This window comes from Dama dama, chromosome 29 (genome assembly GCF_033118175.1).
Source record: "Dama dama isolate Ldn47 chromosome 29, ASM3311817v1, whole genome shotgun sequence".
NCBI classification, from domain to species: Eukaryota; Metazoa; Chordata; class Mammalia; order Artiodactyla; family Cervidae; genus Dama; species Dama dama.
The window spans coordinates 51,134,274-51,151,426 of NC_083709.1; the positions used below are offsets into that span (position 1 = coordinate 51,134,274).

The window sequence follows — 17,153 nt, forward strand, 5'->3', positions numbered from 1 at the left end:
TGTCACCAGATCCCGGGAAAGAACAAAGTAACACGGAGCTGAGTTGGGGTTCACCATGTGCAGGGGAACCTGCTCTGTGGCTCCCAGCAACCTGAAAAATCACAGAATGAATGTTCAACCTAGAAAGAAAGCCTGAGGTCCCACATATACATGCCCATCAGAGAAGGAAACTGGGACCCATTCCAAGAACCTATGTCATATAAGTGAGATATTAAACTTCATTTCCCTTCAAATTAATTCAGTTTTGTCCAATCACATGAAATGAAGATTCTATAAACTAAACCTTCCCTATATTCTCCTTATAGCTATTTTTGCCTCAGTCTTGAATATCTACATTTAGATGCCCTCCAAAATGCACAACTAAGGCATTATAAGTGTTCCCCTCTGGCTCCCAGAAACCATTAAGAGCACCTGAAAATACACAGAATCACAGAAAAATAAAGAACCCATTTCATGGACACTTGCTGTTTTACCTAGACAGAGAAACTATTTACTTAAGCAAATTCTGGGTCTTTTAGAAGACAGTGTCAATTTTATTACTTTTTGAAATGGTATGTAAAGCCTGAAAATTTGCACATAAGCAATTTCCATCTTTAAATATATTTATGTGGTAAGGTAAAGTACATGCGTATGAAGATACAAAATTTTTTTAATCATCACCATTTACATTAGAAATTTCTTTATACAACTTTTATCTTTAAAAAAATTAGTGACTGGTAAGAATCCTCTGAGACGGCAGCAAATCCAGCTTTCCATTTCAGCAGCCTTTCACTGAGAGACATGAGTGATGGCAGATGAAGGCCTCTTAAGAATAGACTCAACAGAAAATGACAGGGGCTCATTCACTGAGAGTTTTGTTCCAACTTGTTTGGCTACGAAAAGGTCTTTTGCACATCTATCTATTGTAAATGTGTATTTCTGGTTCTCCTTGACTAAACACTCCCTGGGTTTCTTAGGGGCCTCTTCAAAAGCCTCTTTGACAGATGATGTTTTCAACTCGGGACCTGATTTGTCATTATGAGTCTGTTGGAATAATGAGTGGAATGGATTATGTTTAAGTGGCAGAGGGTGCCTGGTGCTTTCTTTGCTGATCTTGGTTAAGACGTGCCCTTGAGCTGCCATGGTGTCCGTGTCAACAACGGGCGAGAAATTCCGTCGGGGTGGGGAGAACGCAGACCTCTCCGGGAGGGCCTGGTGACCCTGCAGATCACTTCTTAAGATGTGGCCCTCAGGAGTGTGAGGCAGCACCAGAGAGCCTTCCAATTTCGATGGCATCATGTCATGATCTGCTGCAAGTCCATCCTGCAGTCGTACTCCCTTCAAGTCCCAGCTGGTCCCAGGCTTCAGGGCCTGAACTGATGTGGTAGTGTTCAGCAGGCACTGCTGGTAGAGGAGGGTGTCACTAATAGGGCCACACTTGGGCCAAACTAAAAGTCTCGAGGATAGGGGATACTGTCTGTAAGTCGTGGCCACGCTGACATTGGAAGAAATTAGTTCCATATTCCCAGAGCCTGAATACTGCATGGTGAGATCAAGGCAGGTGGGCAAAAAACTGCAGAAGTCCTTGCTTGGTGGTTCCACTGGGGTGGGGCTGTAGGCACTTTTGTAGGAGCTGTAGTCAGAACCGTGCACCATGCGGTTGGGCAGGAATAAGGCAGCAGCTTGGGAAGCTTCCAACATCTCCCTCTCTTTATATTCTCTCTCCAGCATAATGTTCTCCAACTCTTTATCCGCAAAGGCCCTCCTTTTCCTCATCCGGTCACTTACTGGGGGAGGTAGAGGTAAACTCCCTCCCACATAAGTCTCTGATGGAATGGGGCGGTAGCCTAAAATAAGTAAGCATTGCACATGACAGAGATTAACACCTAATAAGGAAAAACCTGGAAATCCAGAAGGCAACAGAAACAATGCATATCAACACAACAGTTATGTACAGTTCCATATCACTAGTATTTTTATACAGAAAGCAAAAGTATGGGTTCAATTTAAAATGAATCCCTTCCCAGGGAAGGATATCCATACTGTAACTTTTTGTTGTTGTTGTTTTTGTTGTTATGATAGGTTTGTTTATTTTGACAGACATACTTTACTGGCTGAAATTTTAATATTCTCCCCAGGCTCCTATATATTAAGAAGACAAGGTTGCTCAGCTTGCTTCAATCCATTCTTTATTACTATCCATGTCACCTTTTTCCATTATTAAAAAAAGATATCTATACCTAGAGCTGATGTCACTTTTATTTTCTAAAGTTGGCTCATTATGTACACATTGTTACAGTTGCAGAATAATCCAAGGAGAACTAGGGAAAAAGAGAAAGTTAAAGAAGATTAGTGAGGAGAAAAAGATGAAAGACTTAAGGAAACAGAAAAGCATAGAAAATTGAAAAGAGTTGTTAACTAGATAAAGAGACTCTGCAGTGAACGATTTAACTGGGCCCCTACCCCCAACCTCTGACTACCAGTACAAACAAAGGCCAGAGTATCCCCTGCTATATGGAAAATAACTGATCTAAAACATTTTTCACCAGTACTAATCATGTTGGCCAGATACCAAAATGGTTGAACAAGCAATCACTAGCACATAGATTAAGTCACTATACATCTTATAAATAGGGATAAAGTAAAAAACAAAGATTAGTATAAAACATAAATAGAATTCCTGGCAGCATAAAATATTTTTAGTATTTCATCAGCCCCAAGCACTCACCACTGTCAAGTTTGTTTGAAGGATTCATTGTGATGTTTGTGTTTACATAGTGACAAACCCATCATACTCATTTGCAAATAAAATATAATTTGAAAATGAATGTGTACATTTCTATGGTGAGCTCTTGCCAGAAAGTTATTTACTTGGATTTTCTATTCCATTTCGTCCTCCCACTTCTCAAGTTGCTTTGGCACAATTTCAATTTATCAGTGTGGTCCCTATGGTTATAAATCTGTTTACCCAGTTTGTAACCAAATTCATTTTGAATGCATGAGAAGCCATTCTAAGGTCAGAAGTATACAGCGCAGGGTGAGACATGAGCAAACTTAAAACCTGTCCAGAAACAACTCAAATCAGAAGCCACATAGGAAAAACAATTCAAATGCCTACTTTAAAAAAAAAAAAAAATCTGCTTTTCAACCTGAGCCTTATGAAATGGCAGCAATTAGAACAAATATAAACCTTCCTTTTCTTTAAATGGTGAGAGACTGTCAATATATTATTTATTATATAAATAAATAAATTACATATCCAAACTTAACCATTTTTAAAAATCACTAGTATTTTAAGAAAAAGTTAAATATCCCCAAGCTTTAGAGAAAACAAACACATGGAGAGAGACATCACTCTGTTCAAATTCAACCTCCACTTCCCTTGTGTGATTCAAAACTTTTTCCACGTTCTATAATCTACAAACTGTCAATATAGCAAAATGAAGAGTGGAGTAACTGCAATTTAAGTAGATAATCCAGAGAGAAAAGGAGTACAATTAAAAAGACGGATTAATGCCTGGACTGCCCAGACTGAAGGCAATGGGTAGCTGTTAAACTCCTCACTTGACTCATTCTATTTAGTTCCAAATGAAACTAAAGATTTCTTTTCTTTTAATTAATTTCCTTCTAGGACATCTGCTCTGGGATCACTTGGCAGTGTATCTGTACATCCCTCACACTAGGGCAAATTTCACATGTACTCCATGTTAACCCATTAACTACTAGGCAGAAAACAAAATTACCAGTGGAAAAAAAGGAGTTATGTGAGATTAATTTTCCCAAATACTGATTTCTATTCAAAACCCAAACTTTCCAATAAAAAGCAATTCCCCCTCAGATTGCTCCTTCACAGGTAAGTGAAAATGCCATGTGCCTGAATAATGAGAATCACTGAGAACACAGTTTAAACGGCTAAAGGATAATTCTGCGTTGCTTTACCTTCTAAAATGCTTTTGGCCAGCAAACTGGGTGCCCTGACTTGCCTCTGATACACTGCTTTGCGCTCGAAATTATGCTGTTTCCCAGAAAGCCCCTTCTTGTCCTGTAAACACAAGAAACATAATCAGTAGAGCCCTGAAAAAAAAAAAGTGTAACAGAAGGGAGAGGCAAGAGTAATCCTCCTCATTCTAAATTTATTTATTTTCCCATTCCATGTGAAAATGATTCTAAACAAATTAATATCAGCACCTCTTAATTCCAGGACAATGAGCTAGATGCTCTGTCCGAACCATCCAACTGGGAGGCAAGGGCCCGGGGTTTCCCTGGGGCCACTGTGCGAGAGTCATCCAGACACAGTCCACATTCAGAAATGGGGGGATAGCCGGGGAGGAAGTGAAATTCACAGTGGATGAGATGGTAGGAGCTGGACCCTAAAACAAAGCTGCGGTGAACCGCTGTGACCTCGGAGCCCAGCCTAGGGCCAAAGACGCCGCCGGACACCCGACGTTGGCCAGAGATGTGAAGCAGGTTTCTCCTCGAAGCAGGGCTGATGGGATGGGGTACAGAGGGTTGACGGGGAAAAGTCGAAAGTTTTCACGTCTGCCCAAAACTCCAAGCTCTTCACTGGGCACCCGAAGGTGAGCAAAACAAGAGCAGGTGGAATTCCGGGCCCTTCCCCACCCGCGTCCCCTTCCGCACGCCGCGGGGAACACGAGCAAACGCAGAGTCGGCCTTGCAACACGGGGGGCACCGGAGGAGGCCGCGCCGCGGCCCAGGCACCTCTGGAGTCCAGCGCGCCGCGCCCTCTGGGGCCCTTGGGAGGTTTCCCATGAGGATCACTGCCCAACGCTTGCATGTGGTCCACTCCCGGCCCCTTCTCGCCAAAAAGTAATATCAAAAATTCTCCTTCCACCCCCAACTTCTCTCTTCGGAGAGCGCTTGCGCAGGGACACAAGGACACACACACACACAGTCCCCGGCCGAGGTTCAAGAAGACCCTGTCCCTTAAACAAGATTCAGGCTCTCCTCACAGCCATAAGCCCCGCGCTGGCGGCAGAGACCTGTCAACTGGTTCTTAGGTAGTTCTCCTCGAAGGCAGACGTTTCTTCTAAATTCCCACGTCACTTTTTTGTTCTCATCTGTAAAAAATGGCAACCCACTCCAGTATTCTTGCCGGGAAAACCCCCTGAACAGAGAAGCCTGGTGGACTACAGTCCGTGGGGTCGCAGAGTAGGACACGACTGAACACACACGTAAATAGGCAGCATTTTCCTAAATGGCGCGTGACTGCGGAAGCGCTGTGAGCTCTACGTGCTGGGTGGTTCTTTTTCTCGGTCAGCTGGGTAACGCGGCCATGGACTTAGGGCGCTGCATGGGCCTCTATCCTCCGCTTCCCCCCAACACCACCAAAATAAACGTTAAAATACAGAAAATCGAAATAAAATCATGTCCCATAATGTCCCCAACGGAACTAAACCACTTTCAAGACCTCTCTGCCTGCTTCTTAACACAAAATCTTTTCTGCCAAGTTCCCCAGCGATGGCCATGGCTTCCTGCCTCCCGACACCGCAGGCCAGAGTGGGCAGAGATGTCCTCAACATCCTTCTGAGGCAGAGCCAGGCGCCTCGAAGACCCGGGCCGGAGAGTGTGCGGAACCCGCCTCCCCGCCTCCCGACCCCTACCGCGGCCCCGGACACCCGGGAAGGGGCGAGCTGCCTGGCGGATACGCACCTCCGTGGCCTGCTGCCTCCGGAGCGCCACCTGGGCGGCCATGACGCGCTGCCGCTCCACCACCAGCAGGCAGTTGGCGCACTGGCAGTCACGCCAGCGGCAGAAGCGCTTGTGGCCCTTGAGGCAGGACACCACGCCGTGGTTGCGGCAGCGCGCGCACTTGGGCGTGCGACTGAGCTTGCGCGGCTCCGCGCCGCCGCCCGCGTTCGCGCCGCGCTCCGGGGGCCCCGCGGGCGCCTGCGTGGCCTGCGGCGCCGCGGGCGGCCTTGGCGTCAGGGCTCCCTGCCTCTCCGGCCGCCCCGGCACCCCTGGGGATGCGGCCGCCTCCTCCCCGTCGCCCTCGTCCTCCGCTTCGACGTCGTCCTCGTCCTCCGCATCGTCGTCGTCCTCGTAGGCAGGCGGCGGGCTGGGCCCGGGCGGCGTTGGCGGCGGTGCCCCGCAGCTGTCCTCCTCCAGCTCCAGGCTCTCCACGTCGATCTCCCAGTCCACGGCGGGACCCGGCTGCCTGTCCGCCATGGCGCACCACGCCTCGCCCGGGCCTATGCTCAGTGGCCTGCGCTCTGGAGAGACAGGAAAACACCCAAAGACCCACCGACCGACCGCTGTCAGGCACCGGCCCCAGGCCTGGGGCCCAGAGCGCCTGGTCTGCCCGCCTCCGACCTCTTGAGAAGCCCACTTCTCTACATGTCCTTCACATTCAGACCACACGTGCGTTTATTTCTTGTATCTTTAGGCCCCCTCACGGATCTCCAACCCAACGAGGTTCCTATCTGTGCATTCTAAGTGCTCTGTGAACACGTGACCTTTAATCACAGCCCTCTCTGGCTTTACACATGCTTTTGGGACAAGTCCCTGGGTAAAGATAGTGTGTTCAACTACCACGGCTTTGGCCACTAGTCAGGCTTTGCCATATCCAACTAGTTTAGCCATGATGGATATAAAAATGTCCGTGGAAGAACTGTTTTCTTTCAGCTCACAAAGGACTTTCGGACCCTGCGAGGTACCACCCACAATACCGACACACCTGTCATCCTCCTACACGGGCTTGGAGAGGTTCTCTTATCCTCCCCCAAAACCACCCCACACCCCAGCACACTCCCCCCAACCCAGAGTACTCCAGATTTAATCAACTAAAAATCAAAGTTGTTTTGCTGCCAATAGAGTCCCATGGGGACATTGGACACAGAGCTGCAGACACCCGTCCAGCATCAACAGTTGTTTCAGCCGCGCAGCACTAAAGCCAGGCGGGCTCTGTGTACATCGTTCATGCTTTGCACTTAAAGACAAGACATACAAGCAGAATAGGAAAGGTAGGGAAAGATGATTCACGTCCTTTGCCCACCCCAGCAACAGCACATCAACTCACCAAGACTCTGAGGCCCCGGCTAAGCAGCCTAGGCAAAAGAAATCCAGCCTTGGAACCTTGCTCTTGGGCTGCTGGCAGTGCTTGCAAACAGAAATCGGGGTCGCCACACCCTGTCAGGAAATCGGGGCTGACAGCTGGAGGCCCGGAGTCCAGTGGATGAGGAGTGGAAGAGAAGGAGCATAGGGAAGGTGAGTCAAATTCTTAGCGACCACGCTCCGCACATCCCAGACTCTGATCATTCCTCAGCAGCCAGGCGCTTCACCTCGCTGAGGCTGCTTCTGGCTTTCTCTGACCCTAGCTGAACTGGAAGGTTGGGCCGTCTTGACCAGGTTTCGATCTCGAGTTCCCGGAACGCGCGGAAGGGCGGTCGCAAGCAGCAGCGAACGGCGCAGTGCCCGTGGCTGCAGTCGCCAGCCTCGGCTCCCTTTCCTAGTATTATCCGCTCGGGCCCCCGAGCTCTGTGCCCGCTGATTGGCCGGTTGTCAGGCGGTGTGCACGCTGATTGGCCGAGGCGCTTTGGCCCGGCGCTCCCCGCCTCCTCGCGGCCGCCGCGCCCCTCCCGCCGCGCTCCGCCAGAATCCTCCCTGGCGGCCTTCGGTGCAGCCGGGAAGTCTGTCCCGAGGTTAAAACCGAAGTGTGACGGCGCCGGCGGGAGCGAAGTCGCCATTTATCTCATGGGCTAGAAAATAAGCAGACAACAGTCTTACAAATCACGTTGTCCTCAAGAGAAAGTAACAGACAACGAGGGCAGCTTTCAGAAAAACAAGTCATCAGCATCACCAGTGTGTCTGCGACTCAATCATTAACCCAGTATTAGGAGCGGAAATAAGAGAAGCGCACGGAGGCATCCTACTTTCTCCTGCAAGAATAAATCAATGGTTACCACGCACCACAGCGCCGGCTTAGAGGACTTAATGACCTGAAGATACTTTTGGGGCTAGCGCCACTCACCCTCAAGATGAAAAGTGGTTCCTCGTTAACTTTCACCACGCCCGTGAGACAGGCAGGTCACCAAGTCACTTATATTTTTCTATATGAATTCCTATGAGTTGATTTGGGAGAGAACGGATGTACATGTCACTAAGAGATCTAAGTACAATATATTCACTCTAAGCATTTTTTTTTTAACGAAACCGCCTTTTACAGAGAACTTTTTGGTATTCATGAATGTATTTATAAGAGGGGAAAGGGCTCCTTCGTAAATCTCTTACATAAATGTTTAATAACGGTTACGTTTCCGACATCCTGAAAAAGGGAATTAGCCTTCCTGAATGTTTTCCCGACATCCTGAAAAGGGGAATTAGGGAATTCAATGCTGCATTTTATTTCTTGAACTAAACATAAAGTCACTTGAACACTTTTTCTAGTTATGCATTTAAATAATCAGTGCCTCTTAGGATTGGTTTAGAAGACAGATTAGAAAACTGAATGCCAGTGCACTGAATACATAGTAGGCCCACTACAGATATTTATTAAACAAAGTAAATTACTTAAAGTTAGAAGTTAACCCGCTTGCCAATGCTGGAGACGCAACAGACGTGGGTTTGATCCCTGGGTCGGGAAGATCCCCTGGAGGAAGGCATGGCAACCCACTCCAGTATTCTTGCCTGGAGAATCCTATGGACAGAGGAGCCTGGCGGGTCGAGAAGAGACCGACACGACAGAGCAACTGAGCAGGCAAGCAGGCAGAATTAACCAAGCTCGAAGAGGTGGGAACGAGGCAGCTTAGGAAAGACTACTGTGAAACTAACGCTGTGTGCTGGAGGCGCAGGTATGCCAAATCCTCTGGCAATGCGGAAAGTTCTTCCCTAGTTACCGGGCACTGGGATTTCTCTCTGTGCGGGTTCTTCTCCCTAGAGCCGCTTTCCATGCCCAGCAAAGGAAGTAGAGAAACAGTTCTGTTTATTGCTGTCGGCTGCTCAGTCCCTCTGGGCATTTCGGAGCGTGACATGGGAGCTGTGTCCACTCAGACACAGGACAAAGAGCCAAGCAGACTCGTTTGGCACCACCTAGTAACACTGTGATTCTTAACCTTTTGCGTAGTTTCTTACACTCATCAATGCGCGTTTATTCACCAGTGTTGGAGAGTTTGAATTCTTGAGCGCAGAAGTGTGTTATTTGTCCCGTTTTTCCAATGACGAAACCGAAGTTCAAAGAGGAGCCCTGGGTCACACAGTGGGAAGGCAATGGACCGGTATGCAAGGTCCTAGGTCGGCCTCTGTTCTGAAGTCTCAAATTCGAGAAGCCCTTCGCTTCAAGCCAGAAAAACTCACAATGGTTTCGTATTTTTTATTTTATTTCCCTGCACAGCTTCTGATCGTAGTACCTGCCCTTCTGCGTCTCCCCGTTAGCTACGTTTTTACCTTTGTAAACAGCCTTTTCATTGCTTCTACCGAGACGTGCTAACGAACTACAAACTTCCAACACTGCTGGCTACATGGGCAAGCAGTTGGCCGACTGGGTTTTTATTTAATTTAGTGTTTTTACCGCGGGAGGGGGCGGAGGACAGGAAATCATTAGCCCTTCGCTAGTTGTTTTAAACATTAAGAAACAAAATTAAGAAAGTAGGTTTGCTAAACTAGTGGTTACACTAAGGGAGAGGGAAGGCACCAAAAAAAGTTTGCAAATTTTGGGTAACTCGACTGAGGGGAGGAGGAACCAAAAGAGAATGAGAGGGGAAGGGGGACGGGATCTGCTGTTTCCTAAACATAAAATAAACAAGACAGGCAGCCCTTGAACTAGTTCGAGTTGTAAAAGCTGCTACACAAGGAGGAAACACGTGCGATTTGTGAACAGTAAACCATGCGGGCTGAAACCAGGACAAGGGATAGGAGTTGGGGGGAGGCGGGGCACCTGAGGACCATGAAGGCAGCTCCTGAAAGCGTATGGAGAGTGCGAGGCCCTCAGAAGTCTGAGCCCATAGTGCCTTCCCCTGCGCCGCATCCGGCTAGATTTGGTGAAAGCTGTGCCCGAGAATTTTCTGGAGGGGTGGAGCTCTCTGGATCCAGGTGGGTGGGTCCTGGACCGTTCCCTCCACTGCACGCCAGCCCCCACCCTCCTCCCTCATTAAAAATCTACACTGCAGCCCTATTGCTTCCTCCGGACTTCCCCACCCATCTCCAGGTACCTTCGCCATCCTGTCCTATTCTCCTTGCACCCCACCTGTGGTACTTTGGGAGCAAGCAACTGTAATCGTGATCCCGTTGAATTACACTCCATTCCCTGACCCTGAACTCCCCAAGAAGATCAAGATCCCTCCAATTGCTGAGAGATGAGATGGTGTGGGAGTGGAGAAGTTTTTATCTTAGGAGAAGTTTAGGAAAATCTGAGGGACTCTAATATTAAATCAGAAATTATCTGGATGGAGGCGGGGCCAGACTGCAAAAACTGATTAGTAAACTAAATATACAGAGGCAGCAGGAGTGAGAGAGCCTGGGCTGGTTGTTGGTTGTTCCATCCATTACCTGATTTGGTTAATTATATATCCCTGGGCCTCAGTTGCCTTATCTGCAAAATGGGAAGAATGTCCATCTTTGGCCCGTTGTAATAAAGAGGACAGTTTTCACACAATGGGAGTTTAATAAACGTTATTTAGCCAGCGGGCGGCCGCCCTTGCAGCCCCGGGGGCCCGGCCACCTAGTGTCTCCCAAACTTGACTGACAGGCGAGGGCGCCAGGAACCCTGCTCCTTTCCCCAGGGCCTCCTCAGAAATGGGGTCAGGCCCTGACTGCAGATCTATTAGGGGAAGAAACAGACGTTCTTTTGGCTTGTAAACCAACAGTAAATTATAAAGTGCAATTCGGCGTCTCTCTTGTAAATTACAAAGCTGCGGGCCGCCACGGTCTCGCCAGCCCCCCATGGTGGGGGTAGCTTCGGGAGCGTCTTCTTTCTGAGCTGGCCGGCGCTGGGGGCCCCTTCTTCTTCTCCCTCTCCCCTTCCTCCAACTCTCTCTCATCTCGAACCCCTTTCCTTTCTCTTGAATCTCGGACACACGCAATGCTAACTTCCCCCTACCCCACATCGAGTCAATCAAGGGAACCTGGAGGGGTGGGGGACAGAAGGGGAGGCGGAGAGTTTCCCTCTTTCAAAATGATAGGGACTTTCTTTTCTGTTCTCAAAAAAAAAAAAAAAAAAAAAGCACGTTTCAAATTGGCCGCGCTCGCCCGTCAATTCCTTGCTAAGAATCGCAGCCGGCCGCCCACCACGCCAGCTCAGGTCCCACTTCAGGACGCCGAGCTAACCAAGCCTGGCCCGGCCATTCCCGCCGCGTTCTCTGAGGCCCCGGCTGCTAGAATGGAGCGGGGTTTCTGGGTGCAGGCTCCTCTAGGGTAATCGGCTTGGAGGCCGAGAGTCTGGGTTTGGGAATAGGCTCTCAGGGGTTAAAATGCTTGATCTGCGGTTCCTTGGCTAGGGACATCGAGGAGGGTCCTTAACTCCCTCTGCACCTCACTTTGCACAACTGCAAAGTGAAATTAACCTTAAAGGAAAAGATTATGTGCAGACTCCTTGGCACGGTGACCCGCCCGCACTAAACGGTCAGTACCTAGGAGTTATTTGTCTTCGTTTTATCATTTGAACTCAAGGAACTGGCCTGCGGAGAGCCCGAGGGAGCCGAAGCCGGGAAAAGCGAGCCCGATTTCCTGGGTCCTCGCCCGACTTTCCAGCATCCAGGCCGGGAGGTGAGGCCTGCGCTGCACCGCCAGCCTGAGCGGCCTCGCGACGTCAACCTGCCGGCAGCGCCCGGGGTGTTGAATGGTTTTTGGAACCGTCTAGGCACCGCAGAAGAGCTCTGCTGTGGCTGATAAACGCTCCAGTTTCTTTTCAGAAGACGACCTCAAATCCACCTCCTCTCGCGGAAGGCTACTCTTAACGTTATATCGTCTCACAACTTCGACCGGCTGTGGACTCAGCGAAATAAATAATCCCAGATGGGACTGCGGCGATTCGATTTCCCAATTTGCTTTGCGTAATCAAATATATGACCTGTCAGAAGCCGAGAGGAGGGGGCCGGGGGATGAGGCAGCTAGCGGAAGATAACTGTTCTCCGCGAGGCTTTAGAAGTCTCCTTTTCCCTGCTCCCTGCTCTGCATGTCTAGTAAAAAAAAAAAAAAAAAAAGCTGAACAAAAAAAGGACAATGTGATCTGCGCTCTCATCCCTCCTCCGTGAGAAGCAAGGTTTAAATCACAGGCATTTATGACAGAAGGGGACGCACTTAGCGCCACCTCGTTTTACAAACGGAGACGAAAATTGAGTTTTAGCGAGTGCGTGGGACTTGCTAAGGAGACACGCAGCTCCACAGTGACTGCGTGGGACCAAGGGTCCACAGTAACTCCCCCTCCACCTCAAAGGCTTCACACCATTCAAACAAACAAAAATGTGCCCCTTGTGGGATGCGGATGGAGTTAGATGCCGGCTGTGTGAAGCAATCCTAGAACATCCAAGGATCTACCAGCCAGCCCGACCCAACCCGCTGGCAGCTTCCATCCTCCATGCTGGAAAATGTGGCTCAATTCACTTGGGGGTCAAGCAGCTTCTAGGAGATGAAGCAACTGCAGGCGTCCCTGACTTCTCAGCGCCCATTCCAATGGCCGTCAGGGGAGGTGGAGGCGCAGGCTTGTAGTGGGGCCCGGGTTCCACCCCGTGGGCGTGTCCTTGCTTGTTGCCACATCGGGAGGCACGGAACTCCTGTGGGGGGTCCTGCAGCCCCTGGGGGCCTCATGCTTACCTGACGATGAACCCTTATCCCCGAGAACTGTTCACCTCTACTCCCATCCCATCCTGGGCCTTAACATTTCTAGAGGACAGCCTTTAACCACACTCAAATCACTCTCCATATTTTCCCAACAGTCCAACTATTAATATCAAGTAGAGAAGAGAAAAGTAAAATGTTTGTGGTGCAGGCACTATGGTGAAAATTTAATTCATCCCTGGTAGGACCCATTGAGTAAATCCTTTCACATTCCTGGGCTTCCGGTTTCTTGACTAAAGTGAAGAGTAAATTTCAATGGTTTCCAAGTTCTCTCTCAAACAGTAACAAATGTAAACTACCATTTGATGGACTCATGGTTCATATCATAAGGGCATGAAGAAAGTCCAAGAAGGACAAGAAGAGGAGAGAGGAAAAAGAATTAGAAACAAACAAATTGGTGTTGATTTTGACATCTTGGTGATATTCTGCTCCTGCATATTTCCATTACTGATCTTACCTAATCAAAATCCTAGTCAAGTATGTGATAATAAAACCCAAAAATGTCAACTAGCAAAAGAAAGGGATGACATGGAGCAGTTTCACAAAAGATTCAGTTCCCTAGAGCCCAGATCCAGTGTGTATTCATTCAAGTGACAAAGAAGGTTCTCTCATGTCATCAAGGTTCCATGATGCTATAACTTCCAGATTCAGTCCGGATGGCTGAATTTTAAGAAAAGAAAAGAAAAAAAAAAAAATTACCAGGTCACTTAAATAGGCCTCCCTATCCCTATCCTGTGTGCTAAGCTCCCTCTGGGGTTTGAGTTTGGGCTCTGGAGAGGGCCAAAACTCTATGTTGTTAACCCCAGGAAGTCTCCCTGAACTGTGTCCTTGCTGGCTGGCTGAATTCCTTCCAGTTTCTACCAGAAGCATCCCTATGGTCAAGCTTTACTCTAACCTAGTAGAAGATTCCAAGAGTGTGACACAAATAGCACAGATGCTCCTTCCTGATGGATTGGGGGTGGGGAGGGAGTGGTTAAGAAAAAAGGATCAAACTGTACTTGGCTCCCACTCGCCCTGGATTCACATAGATAGCAAGCAACCATCCATACATCCAAGTGACTGAAGTGTGATCACAGGTCTCGAAGCCAACTGGCAAAAACACAGACACGTCTACACAGCACTTGACCTGCCTGAGACAGTTCTAAGATTCTTTTCCTCTATGAAATAAGCAGTGTAAAAAAAGTAGAAGAGTCTCCAGGGATTTTCCTGTTCTATTCTTAGTTCTGCCAACTAAAGTAACCCTTGACCGTGGGCCAGTTTACTCACCATTACTTCTTTAGGCTTTGATTGCCTACTCTACAAATGAAAGACTTGAACCAGATCACCTCTAAAGGTCCTTCCCATATTTTTAAAAAATACTTTTGGGTGGGGTGAGAAATTGAAAAAAGGCTTGTGTGATGGTTTCTCCACGGAGGTGTGTGGGGAGAGAGCGGATGGGGAAAGACGAAAGCCCAGCTTGAGAGCGCACCCCTCTTACAAAGTGCTACATAAACTTGAAGAGTCAGGAGGAAATACTCTCTTTGAAACGCTGACCCCAGACAGCAGGCGAGTGTTCTAAGGAAGGAAGATGAGGAGTTTGAAGGGGGCAGGCAAAGGGGAGATGTCACTTGCTTCACACTGATTTAACGGGGCGGGAGTGCAGGTGCAAGAAACTCCCATTCTCCTGGTCACCAAGCCTCCCCACCCCGCCCCCTGCCCTCCACCCCTGCCCGTTCTTTTGCAGAAAATTTATTGGCGAGGTGAGGCCAAGCTAACAAAACTGCAACCCCGGGTGCCTGCCTCAGACCCCGCAAGAATGCTTTGATCCTCCCACAGTGCCTAGTGGACCCCAGCCGATTGTATTGTCAAATGCCAGGGACCCCCTGGGCCAGGCCACTACCCAAGCATCCAGCTTCCTCCAAAACAGGGACGGGTGCATCCTCCCTACCACAAGAAGCCACACGGGGGCGCCATGGGGCGGGCGCGCTAACCAGCACTTTATAGACCCGGCTGAGACGCAGAGCACCCGCTTGAAATCTCCCGGCCCTCCCGTGCTCTTTTCTATGTGGGGTCGGCGGTCAGAAGCACTGATCGATTGGAAGTCTGAAGGGTCATCAGCGAGAGAGAGATTGTAAGCGTCATTTGCTTGTGGCGGGCGGGTGGGAGTGGGAGTTGGGGGGACGGGGAGGGGGCGGTTCTGAATCCCACTCCTAGCGTTTTAAGCATCTACCTGGAAGAATTGGAGAGGGGGCTTTCTTGCATTGATTCTTGGACTGCATTTCCCAGGAAGGATAAGAGAAGTAGGATTCACAACTATTGAGGGCCCACAGTTTGTCAGTTTTGGTGCTGGACCCTTCTAGCTTGGTGTTGTCTGCTACTGCTAAGTCACCTCAGTCGTGTCCGACTCTGTGCGACCCCATCCCTGGGATTCTCCAGGCAAGAACACTGGAGTGGGTTGCCATTTCCTTCTCCAATGGTGTTGTCTATGGGATTGCAAAGAGTCGGACACGACTAAGCAACTAACACACACACACACACACACATACACATATCGACTCTTCACAGCTTTTCATTTGACAGTTAAAGATGTGGGTTCTAAGAGGCTGTCCTGTCCAGGGGGCTAGGACAACAACAGAACCCAGATCTGAATTTGAACCATCCCATTCTAGCACACTTCCCACCTGGAGTTAGCAAGACCTACGTCCCAGCTGCTTCTGAAGGAAACCAATCCCCCAAACTAAGAAATGACCCAAGACAAATCCACACAATGCCAAGGTTACAGGAAGCTGTGTAAACCACCCTAGGCTCTGAAAGCATAGAAGACCTAAAATCATTTCCAAGGCTCCTGAGAAGTTTTGGTCAAGACCCTTGACCTGTCTATGTCTCAGCCGCTCATTTATAACATGGAGATGATAAATACTTTTTCCTTACCAATACCAGTGGTTTTCTAAGTTCAAAATGAAAACAAACAAACAAAAAAAACCCCTGGAATTATTTGAAAATCATAAAGCCTTTTGAACATAAGGTATTAATGAGGTCCCCCTTGTCTTATTTTGTCAAATCATGAACATCATGCCCTGGGTAAGCAAGTTGATAAGATTATGGCTGTGAACAGCCACAGAGGGGACTACTGTGCTGGTTTTATTAATGACTGTTCAAGCAATACCCTTCTCTGAAATTACGCTGCCATTATGCTCCTTCATTTGCCAAATAAAAACCAGCACTTTACTTTCCTTGTGGCCAATGGGAAACAAAGTTTTGGAATGCTTACAGATTTCTTTATCCTTATGAAAGCATTGAGAAGGAAATACTATTCTCACTTTGAAGAGCAGGAGGGAGGCTGAAAGGTACAAAACCTTGGTAAATAAACAAACTGAGCCACAGGCTTTCCATTTCTCTTCCAAAAAATCCATTGTGTCATTATGCAGGGAAGAACAGGTTCATCTTTAACTGTCTTATCTCAGTCTGCTAAGATTGGTTTCCAGCTAGAACTTTAAGCTGTTTTCCTTCCCTTTCCTTTTCTTCTGCTTTTAATAATGGAAATGTTAAACAAGATAGAAAGGCAGGTCAAATAGTGTAATGTCCATTAGTATAATCCAATAGTGTAATATCCATGCTATTCATACATCCATATGGATACACAATATGTATATATCCGTTAGCCAGATTTAACAGTTGTCATGGGCTAGTCTTTCTGCTCCTCCATTCTCAGAAGAATACTTCAGAGAGTCCACTGCTTTTATGTCAATTAAAGCTTCAGCCCCACGGACTGAGTTGGTAAGATTTAATTACAGTAATTGGATAGAATTTCTTGGGTCTCTGATCTGATATCTTCTAGAATTCACAACCTCGTGATAAATCACTCCAGTAAAATACTTGTTTGAGCACTTGGCTTGATGCCAGTGGGCTGGAATCAGAGACACAGGTGGCAGAAGTGAATCATGGCTCTAGATTCTGGAGTCTACAAACTGAATTTCTGCTTTTCTAGTGCAGCCTGCTTTTCTAACCAACTTGGAGGATTCCCTCAAACACACACAGTAATTAATTACTCTTTCAAAAGGTTTAGAATTTTTACACTGTACGAGCCTGGAATTAGTTACTTTCGCAGAGTTTTAGCTAAAGTAGTTCAGCGCTGGTATGGGGGATCTGTGTAGATGTATGAACCGGTGGAGATCTGTGAACCAGTTGGACTCTCTACCCTCAAAGAATTTTACCTTTTGTCCAAGACACATCTTGAATCCAGCCTAAGACATCTTCACCTGCCTCACACTGACATGAACAGGCTACCTCCCAGGTGTTCAAACACGAGTTTCATAGTCACTGTGTTTTCTTTTTAATGGTTTTTCTTCAGCCCAATTTGCACCATGCATGCAGACATCTGTACACTTAACCTTCATCTATTTAAGAGT

General features: G+C 48.0%; 1 protein-coding gene across 3 annotated transcripts; it reads right to left on the bottom strand.

The window, feature by feature from the left end:
- Positions 1–614: 614 nt before the first annotated feature.
- Positions 615–7,407, bottom strand: DMRT2 (doublesex and mab-3 related transcription factor 2). Of its 3 annotated transcripts, XM_061132239.1 has the most exons (5): positions 7,016–7,407; positions 5,650–6,209; positions 3,919–4,021; positions 2,220–2,300; positions 1,702–1,826 (listed from the first exon to the last, which is right to left on the bottom strand). In XM_061132239.1, exons 2-4 carry the CDS (start codon positions 6,163–6,165, stop codon positions 2,245–2,247), a joined length of 675 nt encoding a protein of 224 aa, XP_060988222.1. In that variant the 5' UTR covers positions 6,166–6,209; positions 7,016–7,407; the 3' UTR covers positions 1,702–1,826; positions 2,220–2,244. The 3 variants fall into 3 exon arrangements, with proteins under 3 accessions (XP_060988220.1, XP_060988221.1, XP_060988222.1); XM_061132237.1 differs by lacking the exon at positions 2,220–2,300 and having other exon boundaries at positions 615–1,826; XM_061132238.1 differs by lacking the exons at positions 3,919–4,021; positions 5,650–6,209; positions 7,016–7,407 and having other exon boundaries at positions 615–1,826; positions 2,220–2,272.
- Positions 7,408–17,153: the final 9,746 nt, after the last annotated feature.

Bases quoted from the DNA above. Each gene is read 5' to 3' on its own strand.
- DMRT2 (XM_061132237.1), bottom strand. From the start codon at position 6,165: ATGGCGGACAGGCAGCCGGGTCCCGCCGTGGACTGGGAGATCGACGTG. The intron at 4,022-5,649 runs GTGCGTATCCGC...TTGTGTTTACAG, and splicing joins GGAGGCAGCAGGCCACGGAG to GACAAGAAGGGGCTTTCTGG. The intron at 1,827-3,918 runs GTAAAGCAACGC...TACTTATTTTAG, and splicing joins GGCCAAAAGCATTTTAGAAG to GCTACCGCCCCATTCCATCA.